Below are 16,596 nucleotides of genomic sequence, written 5' to 3'. Positions count from 1 at the left end.
TCTAGGAGATCATCATCTTCAAATGTTTAAAATAAAATTTTAGTACACAGAATTTTAAAGTACCTTAAAAATTAATTTATGTAGAAAGAAATATCTGAACATTCATAAAATTTTTAATTTTTTCCCCTTAATCAAGTATCCACTTTGAGCCAGGCATTGTGCTAGGGATACAAAAACAAATGTAAGACATACTCTGCCTTTGTGTTTACAATGCAGCAGGGAAAACATGTATAAATAAGTCATTTCAGCACCCTGTGCAAAGTCCTATAACGTTAGAATGTCAAGATTAGTAAAGATAGAATATACAGAAGGAGTCTCTAGGCTGGCCTCAGCCTGGGTATTCAGTGGAGAAAGTGACATCACCACTGAGTCTTGGCCTAGGTGTTATCAGTAAAAGAGGGCAGCAAAGGGGATACGAGATGTGGCAAAAAAGATAAGCAGAGAGACTGAGATTAGCACAATGTTTACAGAAAACTGACAATGGGGCCAGCAACACCAGCAAATTAAAGCTTGATATAAGAAGTGAAACAGAAGTTGGAAAATACTCGAAAGGTTAACTCTTTGGAGGAGGGGCAATGTTGCCCTGCAGGACATGTTTATAATGCCTAAAAACATTTTTCATTATCGCAAGTGAGGGCATATACTCCGGCACCTAGAGCGCAGAAGTGCTGGGGATGCTGTCAAACAAGAAAGCCACCCTTCCTCGCCCTCCAAAAAATTATTCACACCAAAATGTCAACAGAAGTTGAGGAACCCTAAGTTAGGTCATGAAAGGCCTTCTATGTCATGCTTACATGATTTACCCTGCAGGCCAGGGTATCACAATCTGTGGTCTGTCAGAGAAATTTCTATCTTCCTACCAACTTTCACTTGTGAATCGCCACAGGAAGGAATGAAGCCATACTTCATGGCAAAAACGTTATCAACTCTTCTCGCACTGCGCTATTAGCGACTGCTTACACACAGTCACTGGATTTAAGAACAACAGATGGACCTTTGGCCTTTCAGAACAAAATCTGTTAGATTCTCCTACAGAATGTAAATGGAACTAAGCTTCCAAAACTTATCTATATTAAGTCCTTATGCAACTCTTCTTTCCCCCACTGTACTTTTTTTAACCCTAAGGGATTACTTTTTTCCTTCATAAAGTTAGGATTCCATCCTAGGTTCTAAGGCTAAAACTGCCTATATTACCCCTCCTCCCATCATAAGATTAAGCAGTTAAGTGGGCAGGATTCAAACAGATGTGATGCTAAAGCCACTGTGCTTTCTTCTCTGTTAACAGAAAAATAATCTGCTAATTTAAATCGGTAGCATTTTTCCCATTGGAAATATGCTTTCTAACTCTACTCCAAAATACTTACCATATGAAGCCTCTCAACTAGCTTTTGATCCCCAAGGCAATTGTTTGTATCAAACCAGGAATCAAAGTCCTAGATTAACAAACAAAAAATACATTAAGATCAGAGATAATATTTAACTACAAATACCCTGTTATGCTAGTTATATAGCATATAACAATAATTTCTAAAATTAATATTTGAGTTGTGAACTGCAAAAATCATTTAGTTCAATTCCTTATTTTTCATGTGTGCTATTGTTAGCAATTAATTTTAGAACTAGTTTGAGAATCATATTATTTCCTTAACATTTTTCTCAAAAACATCCAGATGCCAAGTTTCATAGTGAAAAGAAAATTGTTAGAAACCAAGTTTTATAGAATTAGAAAATCAATACCCTTGAAAAAATATCCTTCTTCAGTTTCAGAAAACCTTAAAAATTAAAACCACTTCACGGTTTGTTCTCAAAGACCATTCAGACTACTCAAACACAAGCTTTCTAGAGCAATGTCTATTTTCATTAAACTTACTAAAAGTGAAATTGAGATTACCAGCATTTCATTAGTATTTGGGTAGGATTTGAACAAGGACAGTTTCCCTATCCTTACCTCTTTAGCATATTTATTATATACAGCTGACCACTGAACAACGCAGAGGTTAGGAGCACCAACACTCCATGCAGTTGAAAATCCACATCTAACTTACAGTCAGCCCTCCCACTGTGGATCATGCAGAACTATAGTATTTACTACTGAAAAAAAAAATGTGGACCCGCCCAGTTCAAACTTGTATTGTTCAGGGTCAACTGTATTTGCTTTGTTAGTAAACATAATCTTAGAATTCACTGTGTTAACTAAAACAAAGCTTTAGCAGAGATTATTAAACAAATGAAAGTGTCAATGTGGTAGGAAAAAAATTATCTCAAAAACAAAATCAAAATACATAAAGCAGAACCAAAGTAGCTTGATGACACTGACTAAATGTCTTTCAAGAACACAATTTTCTCTACTCTTAAAATGATCCTTACTTAACGCAACAAACCAAAATTAACACCGTTTTGGAACTTATTTGAATAAGCTCTTCAAAGCCACACACACACTCCAGCAATGGGAACAAAGGGTCAAAAATGAATTCTAGTCCAACAAAAACTGAAATTACTAATAAGCACAGACTCTTGACATAATGTACATTATGTTCCTAAGTACAACCAACAGTTCAAATAGTTAATTAACCATTTCTATCACTGCAAATAATCCATCAAAGGTAAGGATTAGGTTCTATGTTTGCTAGACCGTAAGAAAGAATGACTAGACAGATTTCACCAAACTTGAAGGCCATCTTGAGGAGATGGTATCCTGGGGACTTAAAACACAGGCAACATGAAGTGCGCAAATTCACTTGGGGGAACACCCTGAGCACTACCTTAAAAACATAAGCTGTCCACCTAGAGCCACTGAAGCAATGTCAGGCCAACAGGACCACCAAATAAGAATGTGAATCTATGACATTCCAGAGAGAGCAAGAATGTGAATCTATGACATTCCAGAGAGAACAAGCCATGATTTCTAATATAAGACTAAAATCAAAAGGCACAAAAGTAAATTCTCAGGATGCATGCAAAACTTGGTAGGTGACACAAGGCTAACTATCTAAAGGCGTGAAAAAGTAATGATTATCTCAAGTAGTACTGAAAGGTAGGCCAATTCTTTTTTTTAATTCTTCTGGTTTTATTGAGATAAACGGACACACAGCTCTGCATAAGTTTCAGGTGTACAGCACAACGATTTGACTTACACGCACCATGAAATGATCATCACAATGTTCACAGAACATCCATCATCTCATGTATGTACAAAATCAAAGAAACAAAAAATATTCTTCCTTGTGATGAAAACTCTTAGGATTTATTACTGTTACTTACTCTTAGTTGTTATTTACTCTCAACAACTTTCATGTATAACATACAGCAGTGTTAACTACATTTATCATGCTGTACATTACATCTCTAGTACTTATTTATAAGTGGAAGATAATTAAGTACAATAAACTTTGTGCCTTTTGACTGGCTTCATCCAATTCCCCCCCTCCCCCCACCTCTGGTAACCACAAATCTGATCTCTTTTTCTATGAGTTCATTTGTTTGATTTTTGAAGCATGCCAATTCTATTACAAAAATGTATAGTATTAAAAAACATTATTCCAACTAGAAAATAATAATACTTACATCAGCTGAATTAAAGACATCTGGCAACAAAAAATTAAGAAGTGACCAAAGCTCATGCAAGTTGTTTTGAAGAGGCGTTCCAGTTAATAATAGTCGATTTGTAGTCTTGAATTCCCTCACTATTTCTGACAACTGACAGAAACAAATACATCATTAGAATGAGTATTCTGTACATAGATCAAATTCTAAACTAAGGTACAAATGATTTGCACATCTAAGTATCAAATTACCTTAGATTTTTCATTTTTGATCCTGTGAGCTTCATCTATAACTAAGTACCTCCAATTAAATTTTTTGAAAACAGACTTCTCTTTAATAAGCATTTCATAAGATGTTACACATACATCCCATTCTCCTGGTAATAAAACGTCTCTGACAAAAGCAGCCTGTGTAGCAAAAGAAAAAATTTACATCATGCAGAAATAAACTATACATTAAATTTACTGATGACAAGGATGTAATCTACTATGTAAAAGGGGTGGGAATAGTAAAAAGAAGAGTCATCTATAGTACGCAAGCAGCTAGAACCAGCTCAAAGTAACTTCATTAACCATGAAGTAATCATGTCAGAGCCATTTAGTAAAAACCAACTGAAAAAATTCTTCGGTGCAAAAGTCAACAGACTAACTCTTAAAATGTCTTCTTTCCTTGATTCCACTAGGTGCTGAAATTCTTAGCACATAGGTTTAGGAAAGGATAGAGAATTTTCTGACATAAAGATAGATAAGGACTAAAGGCTACTTTGCAGTAAGCATTTTCATTCCTTTTATGTTTATAGATCTATTAAGACATTGCTATTAATTTTATCATTTTACAGGTGAGGAAACTAAAGCAAAGACTGGTTAAACAACTGGCCTTCAAAACATAATAAGCAATTTTGTAACTTAGAATACAAAAAGGGAGAAAAGAAATCTAGAGTCATCACTGATATCTGAATAAAGAGAAAACAAAATTAGGTACCTAGTCCTTCAATACAGTATGAGTACATTTTTTAATCTGAATTTTATATTCTTAACAGTGTCATTATTTCCATATTTTCTTCCAAAAAGGATGTGCCAACTTATCAATATTTTAACTTATTTCGAAAGATATCATACCGACTTATCACATTACTATTTACATTTTTACTATTCACATTATTATTTATTATTACGAATTACTATTCTATGACTATTACCATTATATACATCAATCTAAAAATCTGGCTCCTTAAATTTCTAACCACCTCACACACTCAAAACTTCTTTTAAAAATAAGAAAATGCTGCTAGAATGAGACACAGCCTTTGATTTTAAAACTACCCCCAGAAAGCAGGAGAAAACAACTATATTCTTATAGCTTTCTACAGTCTACAACTCCCATTTCCCTAGTATAAATCTTAACCATCAAAAGAATATTCCATTTATAAATTACTAATTATTTGTGAAGACCAAGCTTATTATTGGACCCTTTTTCTCTCCTTTTATCCCTCCTCTAGTTATCCCCCTCCCACAAACCTAAATTCAAATTCTTTTAATATCAAAAATGTAATGAAATATGAGAAACTTACTCTTTGTTCTTTATCTCCTATTAAACAAACAGATCTAAGTGTTGGTACCCATCTCTTGAATTCACTCATCCAGTTGTGTAATGTAGACTTAGGAACCAAAACCATATGAGGACCAGGAATGTTTCTATAGTGTTTCATGTACCCAAGAAGAGAAATTGTTTGAAGAGTCTTTCCCAGGCCCTGAAAGATAAAATAAACACAAAGCAATGAAATACAAAAACAAAACAGACTTCCATATTCATACTTCCCGACATATACAGAAACATTTAAAAGTAAAGCTATGTGTACAGCTAACAAATGGCAAAAACTTGATATGTGTCAAGTTTACGAGTGTTACGTCATTTAACCTTCACAAGTCTTTGAAGGATGTACTATTACCATGTCCATAAGGCCCAGATATTTAAGTGACTTTCCCAAGGTCACCTAGCAGAGCTAGAATTGAGACCTATTTCTTTTGACTCCATACTTTCTCTAAGCAACTGTCTTAGCACTATAGCTATAGGGAAACATAAAACATTCACTACATAACTAGTAAACAGTAAACAAGATATAATGTTTTACGGGATAGAACTGTACAAGCTACCATCATGGAGAAAATATTTCTCGATGACATTCCATTGACCCCACCACCTGTATTTTGTAGAATTCAAGGGAGAAGGCCAAATCATTACATTATAAAAGTCAACCAAAGGCATGTTTCTCAAAATGTATTATTTTTAAATTTATTACACTTTCATAGATAATAAATAATTCCTCACAGCTGAAGTACAGATATAAGATCCCACTTATGCAACTAAAGTGAACTTTTATCAGTTTGACAGAGGGTTAGTTTGCTAACAGTTCTAGAGTATAATCAATAAACTATATGTTACAAGCCTTAACTTTTATAAATCTAATGATGTATAAGGTTTTAAATTATAAAATGTGGACTTGTACAAAGCTATCAAATACATACCATTTCATCTGCTAGGATACCATTGATGCCGTTCTCATACAAAGAAATGAGCCAATTTAATCCTCGGACCTGATAATCTCTCAGCTTACCCCATTTTACATCTAAGAACAAAAGAAAAACGACATGCACATTTTAAAGACAATAAAAACAGGTGGGAAGCTCCCCCTCCAGCTGATACTCAGAGGTTGAACTCGGGCCTACACGTGTTTATTCCGACTCTACTTTCTTTACTAGGTCTTACGGTTTCAAATCAGTGGAGGTAGCTGCGGTGGTCTGGAGTGGAGATGACAGATATGGAAGACAACCGAGTACAGGAAACATGACTGGAGGCATCAGAGTACCTCAGTCACTCAGTTCCTATGTTACCCATACGCTGGTCCTAGAGACTCTGTGGCCTCTCTATTTCCTTTTTCAATGTTACTACAAGTGTTTCTAACCAAGTGTTTTCACCTTCCCTGATGACCTAAATAAAGGTTCTCTGGGGATTTTGTTTTTGTCCTAACAAAGGGGAAATAGGAATTAGAAGAGATTGTTTTTCCTTTACCCTTCCTTAATTTACTTTTCCAAGGGGTCCTACAAAAAGGAACTGTATCTCTTTCAGGGTTTACTACATATTTCCCACCCCAGAATAATTACTAAGTATATGGATCATAAATAACCCAACTTCTTAAAAAACTATGTATTCTGTACTCCATCCCTTTTGAAGAACACTGCTTTGAGATGAAAAGTTAATCAATGCTGGGAAAACTAGTTACAATGTAGGAATGTGAGAAAGAGATAACTCAAATAATTCAAATTTCCTTTCTCCTTGTAAATCTGGTTCTGGCCTCTAGCTTCATGAAAAGAAATGGAAACTGCGTACTGTGTAGCAAAAAAAAAAAAAATCTGGAGGTACACACTTTAACCAGCCTGCTGAATTTCTAACCAAATCCTATCTTCCCTGAAGTTCAGTTTGCTAATTATTAAGATAACAAATCCAAACTATACGCCCTATATTGACTATTACAAATTTTTTTTGCTCACAACCACTATGATCATACAAACTTGTCATCAAGTGAGACAGAGAAAGGAGGTCAGGAAAAAAAACGCTGGGCTTCAGTGAAGACAACCGTGCCACCAGACAACCAACATCACAGATGGGTAAAACCTAAACCTTGTTAACCATGTTTTCTTTTGGAAAACCTTTAATAAGTGCATTTTGGAAAAAAATTTAAAACAAATAGAAAAATCAGAAGATGAGTAAAAAAAAGTCTTTATGAAGTGCCTTTTTTTACACATTAGTCTTCTTATCTGGGGCAAATATAAGGCAAACTTCATCCCCAGTTTTACATATACATTCAGGCCACAACAAGCACAATGGCGTTTTATGACCCTTTGAAATACAGCACCACTATCATACTAATATACTATGGCTTCCATCCAAAAAATATCTGAAGTTCATTTCACTATCAATAAATTTCAAAAGATCACTAAAAATTCCATTTATAAATTACAGCCAAGAAAAATCCACAACATTAACCAAAGGATATCTCAAAAGGGGATGTTTCAGACATCAAGTAATTGAATATGTGTAACGTACATGACGGAGAGTCTTCAAATCGAGTGCAAACATTGGTTGCTTTGGAGCTTTCTGTTAATAATTCTTCATCCTCCTCTTGCTCTGTTCTTCGGTGTCGATAGCTGTCAAGTTTAAAATAAAATCAAGTGATTTGAGTTTTGGCTTTAATTTTAACTACCAGCTACTATTTCAACATAATAGTCAAGAGGCTGACCAAGATTACGCAATAATTTCTTAACAGGCATGTAAATTAAGACTAAAAAAGTAAACAGTAGAAATCATTAGTAAATTTAAACCTGCAATGTTTTACATGGTTTTTCTAAGATATACATACAGTTTTTAAAATAGAGTAATACCTTAGGTTAACCAGAACCTGATAAACATACATGTGATAATCTAATTTCAAGGAAATATGCAGTCAGAAAAACCTCATAATTTGCATTTTAAAGTTAAGTATTTTGCCCCCCCCACCTCAAATAGTACCAGAAGTCACATTTTTAAGACTTCAGCTTTCACCAAAAGCTGCAGAATATGCAGAATAGAGACTTTGGGCTTAAGCAATGACTCTTAACTAGATTCATCAGAATTACTCAAAGCATTTTAAATACACTTGCCCAGATTCTACATCCCAAGAAAATCAGATACTTCCTCTTAAAAACTAATTTTCTTCAGTTATAATATTGCCAGATTTCTTAATCTCTAAAGGACTCAGGTAAGTAAAACTATTTACTCCCCAATTCTCAAGTTTCCAATTATACCTTCATCTTTTCAACAAATATTTTCATTTAAATTAGAAAGCAGTAGATTATTCCACTCTTGTGACCTCTAAATCTAACTTATTGCTTATTTCTACCAAAACTACATGCTTGATGGGAGAGGATAATCAGCCTTCCCGGACAGAGAAATATTCCTCAGAAACGCAGGCCAAGGCAATAAAAACGCAAGGATATTTTTGCTTGTTTTCTGTGCTCCTTAATCAGAAGGTCTTAGTGTACGCGTTATTTCTTGTGCTTCTCTGCATTCCAACCCTATGAAACTTAGTGCAAAGATCTACCCGCCCCCCCCAACCCCAAGTTATTCTCCATAAACTGAGAACTTTAACTTCGTTTTTTTTTTTTATAAAATCTCCTTCACAATATATTATCAAGATAGTTGATTATTATGGTTGTTAAAACTGAAGATAAAAGCTGGAATATGCTTTATTACTTCAAATTGAGGCATCATTGATAGTTAACTGGATGATGGAAAGGGGAAAAAAAGCATATATGTACTATACTGAAGGACAGGACAGTACCATTACCCTAATTACTTCACTTAAGCTAACTTTCCATTTAAGATGGTTTAATGGGTAGAAAAGAAATCTATTAACCAAGACTCCTTTTCTTCACCAACACTAATAAGATCAAAGCTGAACAATTTTTTATCTATTTACTACATGGTATCTTCATCTTACAGGCTCTTAATAGAAGTGTTTCTTCTCATGCCATCATACTGATGACCCCGTAACAATATCCATTACAGTAGTCTGCATTTCCAGAGCATGAGACTGACGCTATTTAAACAGCTGCAAACTTCAAGTCTGAAAAATTTAAATACATCTGAATTGCAAAGTTCTCATGAAGTTTCGTATGTATTAAAACAAAAGCACTTTGGTTACAAACAATGGATTAGCAAAAAGACATATTAGATGAGTAGAATACCCCAAATAAAATTAAGGTAATATGCTTTTTGATGATAATGCCCTCGAGATAGAGCTCATACTTCCATGTTTCTGTATACTACGTAGCAAATTGAACAGTGTTGATAACAGTTTGTACTCTCCTCTTTTAGATAACCTAGCATATTTTAATTACTGATCACATTTCATTTTTCACATTGGAAATTACATATAGCCACTCCAGGGAGCTGAGATTGCCCTAAATTTATGATTACAAACTGAACATCTTAGTTATCCAACCAGCACAAATTCTAAAAAAGAATTTATAAATTCAACATATAAGAATTACTTTACACATATTGAACCACCACCTAACAGTGTCATCATACACCTTGACACTTCAATTTATATAAAGAAAACTAAGTATGTAACAAAAATTTTAAACAAACTGCCATGGCATAAATCATCACAACATCCACACACAAGCACAGACTTCAGATAATAGCAATACCCTCAATGCATCTATGTGGTTTAGTAGACTAGAGCACACCCCAAGTCAGATCTAAGTTCAAAGCTGGATTATTCTAATTCCTTCTAGGTGCTGTTAAATAGGCTGCTTAACCTCTGCATTTGTTTCCACTCCAAGGAGTGGAATACATCTGAATTCCCTATTCAGTATATATAAAAATAAAGCATTATGCAAATTTTTATTTATTTATACACGTATGGCTATATCCTGCCAAGCCAATCAGGCCAAATAAATAACAGCACCAAAACAATTTTTTTTAATAAAGTGATTTTATGCTCCTAATGAAGACTATCAAAAATAAGTCTGCTTCAACTATTAAGTATCAAATATTACTCACTCGCCAACTGACAGCAAGTTCTGCTTCTCATCCTTTTTTATTCGTGGGCGCCCTGGTTTCATCTTCAAAGGTGAGGTTGGAGTCTTCTGAGCAGCAGGCTGAATGAAATGTGCAAACAGCTCTGTCTGCTTTAATAAATACTCAAATCTATTTGCCCGGTCAGTTTGCTGCAAAAAATTTGAAAACACATTTTATCAGAATATTAATACAACTTCAGAAATCAAAGTTTCAACATGCCTCCACACAACAATCTCAGACATAAAAAGGAACAAACTACTGCTATGGGTAACAACACAGATGAGTTTCAAAAGCATTATACTAAATGAAAGAAACCAAACATAAAAGACTACATACTGCACGATCCAACTTATATGAAATTCTAAGTAGTGATTTCGTAGAAAGCAGATCTGAAGTGGCAAGGGGATGAGGGCAGGAGCAAAAGTTGTGGGGATCAAAGAACTGTTCTACATCATCACTGTAAGGTGGTTAAATGACCGCATGTATTTGCTAAAACTCACTGAATTACAAACATAAAACTATTGTGTGTCAATTATACTTCAATACAGTTGACAAAAAAATATTAAATAAAAAATCAAAAGACATTGTGCCATACAAGTGTATTTATTCAGAAGGGGGAAAAATGCATTGGTCATTCATCAGTTAGGATGTTTCAAATTTTAAAAGGCTATCAGGCTTGAAAAACATCTATTAAGTTCATGAAGTATTCATTAACCCAATGCACTTCTTAATACCATTTCTTATTTTCATATCTAAGATCTGCTGCTTTGAATGTTCCCTATTATCACACAAAGAAAATGGAAGAATTTAAACCAAAAAACATTTAAGATCTTGAAATCAAGTTTTTATAAAAATAAACAAGGGAAAAAATAAATAAATAAATAAACAAGGGAAATCTAGAGGCTTTAGACAACAGACTTTTTACAGACACACTAACAGTTCGGTTAAAAAAAGGAGAAACAAGAAGACAAGAGTTCAATAAATAGAGAAACCAGTTACTCAACTCAACATCTCTACCTATAAGTGTTTAAAATGTCAATTTTAGAATGAATTCCAAAACAATATTTTACCTAGCAAACACCAGAGATAGTCAAACATCGTAATGTTGTAAAACCTATGTATTTTTTAAAGGAAAACATAATTTTTTAAAATCATACCAAGGTAAAACTGAAGCCCAATTTGCTATCAGGAAGGCACAGGGTGACAGTGTTTCACTGGATCACAAATGTAGCCCAATCCATACAACTAACAACAGGTCAACATGTTTCTCCTTAGTAATGTCCTATAGATGACAAGCTTCAGTTGTTTGTTTCTGAAGACTAAAAAACTGTTTTAAAGTACTGAACTGAGATCCATATACATATATGTATTTTGCACAATTTCATTTCCTAATACACGTACAATAAAACAAAAGCCAAGAACATGCAATGAGAAGATGCTGCTACTTAAAAAAGACTACCTATTATTGTAGTTATGTTTGGATCAAGATAAATAAGCTCTGGAAATAAATTCAGATAGGTCAGAGTCTAGATATTTTAAAGTAAAAGCTACTCTACAGTATTCAAATCACTGAATATGTATTCTTCACTTCTTTAAAAACATTTTCAAATCAACATTTTCTTCATAAATACCTATTCAATTCAAAAAATACTTCTGTGTGTCTACCAGAAAAGGTATTTTGTTTCTTTAGGAAGTTTTCATTATAGTCCAATATTGAAAACAGAACATAATAGGTAAATTATGTAAGACTGTCAGAAAATGATGACTACTCAGAAGTAAAAATAAAGCAGAGTGATGGCAAGTGCAAGTAGCACTGAAATTTTAACCAGGAAGATCAGGAAAACCCGAACAGAGGTAACGTTTCAACAGAGAAGGGAGGGGGTCCCCCCAATTCTTAGACCTTATCACACCTCTCTAATGCTCAAAAACCTTTAATGGCTCTAGATGTCTTAAGATGGTATTTTTTCAAAGTGTGGTTCATGATCCATCAGACCAAAAATATCCAAGACCTCTGTTATCTTCTACAAGGTCAAGTTTGAGAACTACTGCCTTAAAGAATTAAATATAAGTTTCACCAGGGCTTTACAAAAGATTCCATAATTTCCAAATTTCTCTCATTGACTAAAGTAGTGGTGGGGTTACAAACTAGTTGCAAAAAAACCGAGTTCAGAACACACTTACAGAATAAGCTTTCAGTAGAACTGTGGCAAAGGTTTGAGGGGAATAACAGGCAAAGACCTTGTTGTTTGAAAAAATGAGAAGGTTAAGATAAAAATGACTTGAGATCTTAAAAGAGGGGTAAGGAAAATGAACCTATCTACAAAATAGAAACAGACACACAGACACAGAGATCAGACTTGTGGTTGCCAACGGGGAGGAGGGGAGGAAGAGGGATGGACTGGGAATTTGGGGTTGATAGATGCAAACTATTACATTTAGAATGGATAAACAATAAAGTCCTACTCTATAGCACAGAGAACTACATCCAATCTCCTGGGATAAACCATAATGGAAAAGAATATTAAAAAAAGAATGCATACATGTGTAAAACTGAGTCACTTTGCTGTACAGCACAGACTGGCACAACACTGTAAATCAACTATACTTCAATTAAAAAAAAAAGGTTTAAGGAGAAAAATCGCTTCCTAAAAAGTAGAAACAATAGAATAAGATCAGGAACCTAAAAGAAATGAATCATAAAATCAAATGGAAGATTAATATCAATAGCCTTGGAAAAAGCTTCTTTCTCTGAGACAGAAGGAAACGACCAGGGCAGTAGAAGCCATACATGCTTGGAAACAGAGAGGAAGTAAATTGATGATGGGCCTGCAATTCTTTGTGGAGGAAGACTGAAAATGAGGGTGTGGCAGAAAAGGAGTAGAACACTTAATCAGAGTGGCAAAGTTTTAGAACGGCTAAATGGGATTGTTGAGCAATAAATACTGAAAGGCAAAGACAGTAAAAGCCATAAACTTATTCCGGTACCAATCAGCACTATTATTTTAGTTTTCTCAAGCAGTACTCAGCACCCTGGGTTCAAGAATGAAGAGTGGATATCAAGACTTACCTATGAATAGGATCTAGCAGATGATAAAGAAGTTGCTTAGAAAAAAACTGCTTCTCAAGATCATGATGTTGAAAAAGGAAATTAAACTAGGAGACTAAAAAATCTGTAGGAAGTGAGAAAAAATTTACAATAAAGGGAACCGTGAAGATGAGAAGCATTGTAAAGAACCACGGAAAACCTCCATTATATAATCAGATTTGTGTTGTAAATATACTTTGCAAAAACACAAAGAGGTGTGGAAGAAACCAGATATGAGAAAGGAGCCAAATAAAGATGCCAACACAATAATTCATGCAACAGAAGAATACTGAACTAGGATGATGGGGAAAAGATAAGAGAAATATTTATGAAGTTAAATTTGCCAAGACTATTAAAACTATGAGGTACTGTAACAGCTTGGGTATTTATTAAAAGAAACTTTCATTCATTGAGATAATCCTAAGTAGAAGTGTCGGGTAGAGATAAGGAATTCAATTTTGGATACTCCTAAATAAGAGGTACCAAAGGGACTTAAATGTCCAACAAACAAATGAAAATGCAATGGTTGGAGGCATCTGAAGTATTCACTTAGAGATGGCAGATGAAAACCAGTGACAAGGATCAAACTGTCCAAGGACAAATGTTCAGAATGTAATGAGAAGGACAAAAGAATAGTCAAGTAAATAGGATATCATCAAGGAAAAAAAGGTCTCTCAAGGCAAGAAACAATTCTGTGGAGTGGTCAATGGTGTCAAACACAAGTGACAGCAAGGAAAATCAAACTACAATTAAGCCAAAGAACTGGCCATTAGAATCACTAGTACAGTGTTAATGACAGAATCTAAGTTGTGAAGGGTTAAAGGAATGAATGGGAAAAGTAGAGCTGGAAAATATATCTTTTTCTCCAATTAAGTTTGACAGCAAAGAAAGGCAGCAGGACAGTTACAGATATACACATATATAAATGTAATAGAAATCATACAGAATATTACAACATTTCTACTTTACATATTGCAATATGTATTATGCACATTATATATGTGTATACATATACACATGTGCATACTTTTAGGATTTTGAAGCTATTTAAGAGATTCAGAAACATTTATTGATATTGAAGAGAAAGTCAAAGAACAAGGGGAAGGTAAGATTGGTTAAAATTTACTATGCGCCAGATATTGTTCTGGGTGCTGAAGACAGAAAGATGAAGACACTGTCCCCACTCTTAAGAAGCACACTGTGTTGCGTAGTGGTGTTATTATTACACATGCTATTTTAACTTTTTAAGACTTCAGAACAATTAAATGAGTTTAATCCATACAAAGCACTTAGAACGGGGCCTGCTACATAGTAATCATTCACTATTAGTCATTACTATTGAATCTAAATTTAAATTTAAAGCTCTTTGTAGGTACTGGTTAACTCAGGGTAAATTAAAGTTTCCTAAGAGGATATGAAACATGAGCTGGGTATTTTTCAAGTATAACATTCATATTCTGTTTTGTAAAGATCCCATCCATATTATAAGAAGGCTGTAGGCAAGGAGCATGTGTTATTTGCTTTATAACCAGTAGAGTACAATGCTAGACACATGCAAAGTAAACATTACCTTGAATAATTACTTCTCTGGTCTTTAACTCACCTCACTCCCAATGCTAAATCTTAAAATAAAAGGGGTGTTAGCATAACCCACATATTTACATAATACGTGAATTCATGCAATACTTCTATATTTGCTTTACATAGTCAAGTAAGTCAAGTAAGGTACAAAAGTTATAGTACTCCACGTTATACATATTTAAATTGGATATCTGTGCTTCAATTTTGGTACACTTAATCACCTAATAAAAACTTATATAAAACTCTTCATATGCCTAGAACATACCATTTTTTCTTCATAGGTAGGATCTGGTTCTTGGATTTCTTTTTGCTTTCCAGGAGACGCATCATCAAATACTTCCTGGTAGGAGGGAAAAATCATGGATTGTTCTTCACGAATACTCAACACACCATTATTAGACTGATTTCTGCCCAAAACACATTCAAAGTAATACACTCCTGTCCCAAATTTCCCAGATACTTAAATGGCTGTCATCCTACCTGATAGGAAACCTTGATGAAAAATACCATGATGATAACAACTTATTTAATCCAAATACATAAACTGCATGGCTATTACCAAGACTGAAACACAAGATTATTATCTCCATCATCCTAGAACAAAATTACTTTCAGCAAATGTTCCGCATTCTAATCAAAAATTATGACGCTAAATTAAACAGTATAAAATGTGAAGAAAATATGTTCCCTTTTAATCATAAAATTGCAGTCTCTACTGTACTGCTACACAAATATACACCTGGAGAGTCGCATTAGTCACGCTGATTCCCATCTTCTGGAAAATTAAAAAAATTCATCATGCAGCCTAAAGTGAATACCCTTTAAGTACAATCTGATTCCTTAATTGGAAATAAATGTGCTATTTTTGCAAATTTATTCACCCTGACAGTCAAAACGCCACAAACAACAAAATAACAGCGACAACTACACTGCAAAGTCCCACGCATCCATTAAAAGAACATAAGAAGAACTGGTGAAAGTCTAATTTTAATTAATGAGGTACTAATCTGTGTGTGGCAGTACATACTGTAATAAAGCTACCTGTGATTAAGAAGTTGGGGGGATGGGGCTGGTATAGCACTAAAATTAAGAGGTCAACTGACCCAAATTCAAGTCTAATTTCATTGCTAAGACCTGTAGGAACCTGTGTAACCTTAAACTCATCACAAATCTCTGGTCTCCACAAGTAAAAATGACAAAGCCACCAACCTAGCCTACTTCAAAAAATGGTACTGGGATACCATGAAAGGTCAAATACGTCCTAAAAAAATAAGATGTGCTTTCCAACAGCAGTCATTATTTCTTTCACAGTTTTAACTAAAAAAAAGAGGAAAAAAAGGTTTGGATTTAGGACTCTTGAGGTCATACCGTTATTGGTATATAGTGTACCTACCTACATCAGTCGAGTCAATACTGAGAAATGAGGATGAACAAAGACAGGCCCCATCCACATTGCCAAAAAGATCACAATAATAAACAAAAAATGAGACTGCTTCCGTGACCTATCAGTACCAAGCAAAAAGAAAAAATTAACCTAATACATAGGAAAGCTAGCTAATATTTCTAGGAAAGTGGGCTCTGTCAGAAAATAAATGATTTTGGAAAAACCCAAATTAAAAGACCAAGAAAAGAAAAATCACACTATAATGTAAAGGAAAAAAAAAAAACTAAAACAAGTCAGTAAAAAGATTGATAAAATTACTGATGTTCCTATTCTAAGAAGGTAAAAATAACTAAGTCATTCTTCAATAAATGAAATCGTC

At 34.2% G+C, this 16,596-nt stretch overlaps 1 protein-coding gene across 2 annotated transcripts in view; it reads right to left on the bottom strand.

The window, feature by feature from the left end:
• The window catches only part of SMARCA5 (SNF2 related chromatin remodeling ATPase 5), a 45,525-nt gene that overhangs the window by 26,506 nt on the left and 2,423 nt on the right, over positions 1 to 16,596 (bottom strand). For both annotated transcript variants that reach the window (XM_082390008.1, XM_082390007.1), the window contains exons 2-9: positions 15,099 to 15,173; positions 10,150 to 10,316; positions 7,648 to 7,748; positions 6,069 to 6,169; positions 5,114 to 5,293; positions 3,795 to 3,950; positions 3,565 to 3,696; positions 1,365 to 1,433 (exon numbers count right to left, since the gene is read on the bottom strand). In XM_082390008.1, coding sequence (XP_082246134.1) covers positions 1,365 to 1,433; positions 3,565 to 3,696; positions 3,795 to 3,950; positions 5,114 to 5,293; positions 6,069 to 6,169; positions 7,648 to 7,748; positions 10,150 to 10,316; positions 15,099 to 15,173 — 981 coding nt within the window. The remainder of the gene's footprint in view (positions 1 to 1,364; positions 1,434 to 3,564; positions 3,697 to 3,794; positions 3,951 to 5,113; positions 5,294 to 6,068; positions 6,170 to 7,647; positions 7,749 to 10,149; positions 10,317 to 15,098; positions 15,174 to 16,596) is intronic.

This window comes from Balaenoptera borealis (assembly GCF_965194805.1).
Source record: "Balaenoptera borealis genome assembly, chromosome: 4".
Classification (NCBI taxonomy): domain Eukaryota; kingdom Metazoa; phylum Chordata; class Mammalia; order Artiodactyla; family Balaenopteridae; genus Balaenoptera; species Balaenoptera borealis.
The sequence above is the reverse complement of the archived record's forward strand: the minus strand, read 5'-3'. Positions and strand labels throughout refer to the sequence as shown.